The sequence below is a fragment of the Phlebotomus argentipes genome, unplaced genomic scaffold, assembly GCF_947086385.1.
Source record: "Phlebotomus argentipes unplaced genomic scaffold, Phlebotomus argentipes genome assembly contig_5, whole genome shotgun sequence".
NCBI lineage: Eukaryota > Metazoa > Arthropoda > Insecta > Diptera > Psychodidae > Phlebotomus > Phlebotomus argentipes.
In genome coordinates, this window is record NW_026776165.1 from 1,502,233 (window position 1) to 1,509,821 (window position 7,589).

A 7,589-nucleotide genomic window follows, 5' to 3' on the forward strand; every position below is an offset into this window, starting at 1 on the left:
AATATCTTCTAACTTAGACATTTACTATGAGATATATACATATAAAAGAAATGTGTAATAAAGATATAATCGATAAAATAAATATCACTCTTTGTACTCACCATATCTTGAGATTCCGGACAATGTTGCACAAAACACAAATAGGAAGAAAAACCGACGCAAGAATCCCGCAAGAAGCAAGAGAAAATCTTCGGTTACACTTTTCTTGACTTATTTACTGTCATCATCGTCTTTGAGTCGTCCTTTTCCCCCCTCAGAGCATGCCGAATCCCTTGCAGTAGCTGATGGCCTTGAGCAGCAGTAGCTTCAGCTTCTCCTTGCTGGCGTACTCGGGCAGCAGCAGCACGTTGAAGCACGTGTGGCTGGTGGGCAGCCGATCGCTGTCCGGCCCATTGCGCGCAATCACCATCTTCAGCCTGCTCAGGCCGCCCACGGGCACACGATCGCTGCCCGTGGTGAACTCCAGCAGCTGCCGCTGCGCCTCCACGGGCAGCGCATGCACGATCTCCCAGAAGTTGCGAATCACGGGCGACTCCGCCGTGTATCCGGCATCGTAGTCCGTGGACGCCTGCAATTCCTCGAAGTCAAATTCCTTGCTGCCGCACACAAGCAACTCCACCTCCTCAGGCCGGAAGAGCAGCCCCAGCGGTGACTCATCCGTCACCATTCTGAAACCCTTGCGGAAGGCAGAAAACTGCCTCTCGATGGCCCCATTCAGGAGATAATCGCTGTACAGATCGACAAACTCCCGCTTGTTCTCCTGCGTCACGGAAATGTCGCGCCCATTGGCCTTCAGTTCGTGCCTCAGCACATTCCCGAACACATCCTGGTAGTTAATCTCGAATGTCTGCATGTACACCGCCTCCATGTCTGACTCGTCGTCCTCCAGCATCACCTTCAGGCTCCTGAACAGCTTCTGCAAAAGCCATCTGAAGTGAGCACCTTCCCCACTCACTTTCCCGCCATTCTACTCACGGGATTCCAGTCCTCGAGATCTGGGAAGGAGCCACGGATGCCGAGGAGTTTTCTGTAGACCACCATGGGAAAGTTCACAGCCAGAATGATATTGTTGTATATTGCTAGTCCTAACACGATGCCAATCAGTGTGAATTGCGCCTCATTCTCAAAGGATGTTGAATTGAACCTGAATCAAGAAGAAAGACAATCACCCACAACACTCCTCAAAAACAATCAATTAATCTCACTCACCACATGGTGTTCGTGTCATCTTGATTAATAAACATGCCATAGTCTGGATTGAAGATCTGCTCCACGATGAGCTGGAAGAACTCCTTGGACACGCCACCTTCGTCAATTCCCTGCTCACCCATGAACTCCACCACGAGTTGCTTCTTGAGATCCTTCGGGTTCTCCATCGTGATCATCTCCAGCTCAATCAGAGCGTCGTCAATCAAGTGCTCCCGCCGCACCTTCAGCTTCAGATATGGATTGGGCGTCTGTCCTGACAAGTGGGTGGTGAACAAGTTAATCCGCCGCTCGCTGTACATCCGGATGCGACTGTCGTAGTACAGCGCCAATGTCTTCGTGGCCGGCGTGAGGATGAATGAGTACAGCATGAAGCAAAACTTCTTGTTCATGTTCTTCTCATCCATGTGCATGTTCTTGTAGTTCAGATAGTCATAGTCCATCTCGATGGTGTCACTCAGTGACTCATTGTAGAACTCCGCCAGTGGTAGAAATGGACGCCTTGCGTCCACCGGCTGCACGCCCACTTCCTGTGCCAGAGCGTCCGCCTTCGCCGTGGCGGCGAATTTTACATCGTCAAAACTCCATCGCGCCGTGGCCTCGAGATCCTCGTCACCAGCCTCAGCGCTGGCCACATCCTCCTCGCGCAGCTGCACGGGATCCACCTCACCCGCCAGGATGTCCGCGTAGTACAGGATCTTCATCAGCTTCGTGGCATTTACGATCACTTCATTGTCCTGCACGGGAATCATCGTGGGAATCACTTGAAGTGTGATGATCTGCTGCAGTGATTCCAGCAGCGGCCGCAGAATCGGCGTACAATTCCGCGCCCAAATCCACGCAAGACGCGCCTGAGCCCACGTCGGTAAGCTTACCACGGCGCTGGCCATCCTCGTGAGAGCGCCTTCGAGGAATTCCGTGGGAGCTGCAAAGACACAGACACACTCTGTCAATATACACCGAGAAACTCGGTCACCTTCGTGTCCCTGATGACTTCCCGGTTCAATAACACCGACAGAGACAAAAGAGCCATTGTTCGATTTGCTAAAAATACTCACAGATGCACATCACTTCGAAGACAATGACAAAGATCCTGATGATGTCCTCGATGGCATCTCGCTGTGTCGTGACCTCGAGGTCCATCTTAAGTGACGTCGCGAGCGTCTGGAGGGCATTATTCACTGGCTCGAACACCGGAAACGTGTTCCTCGGCTTATTGGCCTCAGGATCGTCCAGGCCGAACAGTTGCTTCACCGATCGCCTCAATCCCACTACGTCCACGTCAGTCTCATGGATTTCCGGTGGGGTTTCCTTGCCAGCACACGAGCTGTCCTCATCCTTGTCCAAATCCCCCTCCAACGAGCGTAGATCCTCTTTCGTCAGCTGTCTCAGATCCTTCTGCGGCGCCTTTCGCAACAGCAAATCAATAGGCGTCACCGCTCGGGCACGAAAACTGGCCGCCACGGCGTCAGTGGACGAAAAAATCGCCCCCAGACTGCGAATCAGCAACAGCGGTGAGTTCTTCTCGATGCAACTGACCACCAGGCCCTCAATCACCTCCTCGTCAAGGTGCGTGCATCCCTCCCTGGTGTCCCTGTGTGACTCCTGACTAGAGTTGGTGTGACTCGAGGACTGCGACGGAGATTCGTCACCTTTCGTGCACGCCATCGGCTCTGAACTGAAAATACACGCACAAAGATAAGCAATCCTTCTCTTCGTCAAGCCTTTGCCGACACATCTCCGCACAATTCCCTGGACAGGAGAGAGAGAGAGAGAGACTCTTGGGGGACGAAGAAACGACAAAGTTGGAGAAATACCTGGAATCTGATGAACTGGGATGAGTTTCACTGCCCTCAGTTCTCGCTACTTTGGACGGTTGCACAGATGTGCAGAGTGTGGCCTCCTCGGCGAACAGCTGAAGCGCCCTGGCGGCCGCCTGGTCGGGTGTCAGCGCGGGCACCTTGCCACTGGAGGCGCAGAAGCGATTGCCACACTCAGAATTGCCACATCCCTCCAGCAATTGGTAGAAGTAGCGCTCGATGCGCTTCTTCACAGCCTGCCGCTTCATCTCCTCCTCTTTTTCAGCACTGCTGCACGCCTGGGCGTCGAGCACCTCAGGAAGAAATCCGACGCTGGACAGCAGGATCGTCTCTGTGTCCTGCGACTCTGGGGACGACGATCCTTGAGAAGCCCTGCAAATTGGAGGTTTAGACAAAGACACATGCGCCACAGAACGGGACACGGGAATCCTCAAATATCTCTCTCCTGGAAGGGATTTTCACCAGTCATGTGCGAAAAGAAGAGCCCACAGAAAACGCCCATCAACTCACGGAAAGTCAATTGAATCCGGCGAGAGACCCATTTTCCGCAAATAAACTCCACTTTAGCACTATTATGAGCACTCACGCGACCATAAGCCTGGGTAACGGTGCAGAGACTGGGCGGAAAAGTGTGGAAAATCAAAGAAAATCGCTCATCACCGTCGCTCTCCTTGTCTCTGTTCATTGTTGGACGCTTTCTCGCCGCCTCCGACCACCCAATGTCACCACGAGTGGGACAAAGAGATGGGCAGTGTCACGAAGGAGAGGAATAGACAAAAGAAAGCACTTCCGACGTCTGGGAAATATCATTTTCCACGCAATTTTCCATCTTCGTCGTCATTATCCCAAACATAACCCAACTTTCCCTTGATCTGTCTCTTAACTTTGTTTTTGCACACATTTCATCGCACTTTCCTGCCCAAACACACTGTAGTTCTTTTGGCCTCCATCGGCTGCTGGAAAACCACCTCCCAGATGAGAGATATTTGAGTAAATGGGGCACAAAAGGGGTCACAAAGAATGATAACAAGATCGGGAGGATGACATTGAAGAAAAGCCATCTCACCTTGAATCGTCGTCTGTTTTCTGGCTTTCCGAGCTCATAAGATAACACTGTAATCCTTGGCGAAGCTACTTTTCTGTCCTATAGCACTACTTTTTGAGTATAAAAGAGTCTATTTCCTAGGGAAAATCACTTGTTTTGGGTCCTTTTCACCAATTCGACTCCATTAAACCGAGTTTGCGCTCTATTTCCGACACGCGGCGCCGCTGTCGCTTGAGGGGCGATGTTCGGCCGTCAAAGTCACGTGGAATTGGTTTGTTGTTGTTTGGATGTTTTGCTCTGGAAAAGCAGCGAAAAACTATAGAAAACAGACAACTTGCAAGGTATTTGTCGTGAATATTATTTCTTTGAGTGCCTACAATTATAACTTGTTGAATAATTTCTATTCTTCTGATTATTTTTCTTATTATTGCCGGCTTTAGTGATCCTTGCAGATCTTCCGGAATGGCCAGCACTGCCAGCACTTCCAAGATCGTGGAAGATGTTATTATCGAAGAGATCGACAGTGCTACTCTCAATGAGGAGGAGTTGTCTAAGTTCGTACCGTTAGAGCCCATAAAAGTGGAGCAATTGCCTCCTCGGAAGCCTCTGGTGAGCTCAATTGAGGAGGAAGAGGAACTGATCAAGCAGCTGGTGAACGGCGAGCTGTCGTTCAGTGAGTACAGTGAGCGCATGGGCACCAATACTGAAGACATAGGTGCTGAGGAGGATGCGGAAGAGGGTAATCAGGGAGAGGCTTTCGAGAAGGAGCTGATGATGTCTCGCCGGGATGCCTTCAGAGGTCAACTTTCTGGGACGACAATGAAAGATGGGCGGCTGTATAGGCGACGGAAGTGCATCCTTCCGCCAGCATTGCAGGGCTTGATGGGAGAGGCGAATCTCTGCTATGCCAGAGGTGACAACGAACTGGCCAAGAAGGTTTGTCTGGAGATCATTCGGCAAGTGCCGCTGGCAGCGGAGCCTTTTCACACGCTGGCGCAGATTTACGAGATGACAGACACTGAGAAGTGCATGCAATTCATGCTGATCGCCGCCCATCTGGATCCCGGCGACACTCATCACTGGATGCGCCTCTCGGAGCTGTCCGAGGAGGCGGGAAACATGAAGCAGGCGGTCTTCTGTCTCACAAAGGCGCTCAAGTACGATCCGCGGAACTTTGAGCTGCGCCTGAAGCGGATCGAGTTGCTGGAGAAGATGGGAGAGGATCGCTTCGTGTTGCAGTGCTACTTCACCATGATCTCGTACATTCCCGAGAATCAGGGTGAGTATCTGCTGTCGGTGGCGAAAAAGGTGGCGCACAAGTTCCACCAGGAGAACAATTGCCAGAAGGCGCTGGAGGCCATGAGGCGGGCGTACGAAAAGATCCCCAATCTCTTCACCACGGCGGACTTGAATCTCCTGCTGGAACTGCTGATGATGCAGGGCATGTACGAGAAGGCTGTGGAGATCCTCTGCAATCACACCGACGCCAGAGTGACTGTGATCAAAGGGAAGGTGACGAACTGTGTCATCCCTGAGAGTCTCATCATTGACTTCCGCACGAAGCTTTCGGTGAGTCTGATACATCTGCAGGTGAAGCCCTTCATCGACCTGGTGATCGAGAACATCCTGAAGTACGTCAATGTGGAGGTGGACGGCGATTGCGTTCTCGAGGTGGCTGAGGCGCTGATGTTGGTTAATGAGTACGAGAAGGCGCTGAAGCTCCTCGATCCGCTCGTGTACAGCCAGAACTTCAGCTACGCCGAGGTGTGGCTTCGCCACGGAGATTGCTACAGGGCCATGGCGAGGCACGATGACGCCATCAACTCCTACCGAATGGTGGTGAGTCTGGCGCCGACGCATCTGGACGCCAGACTCACGCTGTCGGCTCTGCTGAAGCTGAAGAATCAGCCACAAGAGGCGCTGAAGGCGCTGGAGCAGGACCTGGAGAGTGATCTGATCGATCCTAAGCTGCTGTACGAGCGCTGCTTCATGCTGAAGGAGACGGGAAACCTGGAGCTGTACGTGGATCTCAGCTACATCCTCTTCTCCAGGCACTGCGTGAAGTACAGGAATCGCGAGGAGGTGGAGGTGGCGGCGTTCGTGCAGACATACTCGCAGAAGATCACCAGCATCAAGGAGCTGCGACAGGTGCGCCTGGAGAACATGGACGACGCCGATGGGCCGGAGTTCACGAAGAGTACAGAGGAGCCGACGATTGAGGAGGAGTGGACGCTATTCTGCGACGTGGTGAGGACAGTGGGCGAGAGCAAGCGATACGACGTGATGGAGAAGATCACGCTGGCCGCCTTGACGTCCAAGAGATTCCAGAGTCACATCAAGGACATTGGCTTCATGTGCCTGCTGGCGTGTCTGCTCAACAGAGACACCCTCATTGGCTACTACATCGTCAAGGAGTTCCTCATGAAGAACCTGCACGAGGCCAGAGCGTGGAATCTGTTCAACGTGATGAACAACAACTCGGACGAGGTGCGCGCAAACAGATTCCTCCAGCGACTGCTCAACAGGCACGGCAACGAGCTAGATCCCAGGACCAGTGTGCTGAGGGCGAACTACTGGCTGGCCAGTGGCACGTACAAGTACGCCCTGAACGACTACATGTCGCTGTACATGAAGACGAAGAATCCTATGAACGCCCTGCTCGTGGGCGTGACCTTCCTGCAGCTGGGCAGCCAGAAGTTCGGTAACCGGCCGATGTACCTGAAGCAGGGCATCACCTTCATGGACGAGTACGTGAAGAAGCGCGAGCCGGAGGCCGCCCACGAAGTGTGGTACAACATGGGCAGGTTCTACCAGCAGATCGGCATCCACCACGTCGCCGTGAGCTACTACAAGAAGGTGCTGCAGCACACCAGCGACATGATAAGGCAGCATCCGCACATTGTGGACCTGAAGCGCGCCACGGCGTACAATTTGCACCTGATCTACAAGGAGTCGCGCAACTACGATCTGGCCAGATTCTATCTCTACAACTACATTGTGGTCTGAATGATTGAGGCTCAGAATAAATGAATTTCGCTAAGTCAATGAATCAATTTCAGTCACAGTTCTACCACAGAGATTAAGAACTTACCAGCGATGGCAGATGGACAAATCTGGCTGCGGAGCGAAAGAAAGAGTGAAAGAAAAGCGTAAAATTTGCATTTTCATCTGTATTTACCATTTCTTGTGTGTAGTATATATATTTCCATTTTTTTTTTTCATTAAGAGACAAGAAATTATCGTTAGTTCTCCAACAGTTTATCATCTTTTTATTTTCATCTAATCATCATCTTCACCCTCCCTCAAATTTCCTCTCCTCGCACACTTTTTCCGTCCTAAACGCCTATTTACAAAGTATTTTTCAGCTGTTTTCACTTCTCTCTTATCTCTCCTCTTCTTACCATCTAAAAAAAAAAAAACTCAAGTCATTCTCTCCTCTCTCATGTCTGCAGTTTTTTTTTCTCAATAATAGATTTTCTTCGCTCCTAAAAGACTTGTTTTTTTTCACTATATTTTTT

General features: G+C 51.4%; 2 protein-coding genes across 3 annotated transcripts in view; one reads left to right on the top strand and one right to left on the bottom strand.

The window, feature by feature from the left end:
* LOC132256219 (general transcription factor 3C polypeptide 3) overlaps positions 1-7,215 on the top strand; it is a 135,742-nt gene extending 128,527 nt beyond the window's left edge. Inside the window, exons 2-3 of the mRNA XM_059752491.1 lie at positions 4,340-4,412; positions 4,512-7,215. Of these exons, the coding sequence (XP_059608474.1) occupies positions 4,534-7,077 (2,544 nt within the window). The 5' untranslated portion in view covers positions 4,340-4,412; positions 4,512-4,533 and the 3' untranslated portion in view covers positions 7,078-7,215. The remainder of the gene's footprint in view (positions 1-4,339; positions 4,413-4,511) is intronic.
* Positions 164-4,267, bottom strand: LOC132256218 (ubiquitin-protein ligase E3A). 2 transcript variants are annotated; one of them, XM_059752489.1, is made up of 6 exons: positions 4,093-4,267; positions 3,024-3,398; positions 2,265-2,884; positions 1,210-2,131; positions 976-1,144; positions 164-916 (listed from the first exon to the last, which is right to left on the bottom strand). In XM_059752489.1, exons 1-6 carry the CDS (start codon positions 4,128-4,130, stop codon positions 254-256), a joined length of 2,787 nt encoding a protein of 928 aa, XP_059608472.1. In that variant the 5' UTR covers positions 4,131-4,267; the 3' UTR covers positions 164-253. The 2 variants fall into 2 exon arrangements, with proteins under 2 accessions (XP_059608472.1, XP_059608473.1); XM_059752490.1 differs by lacking the exon at positions 3,024-3,398.
* Positions 7,216-7,589: the final 374 nt, after the last annotated feature.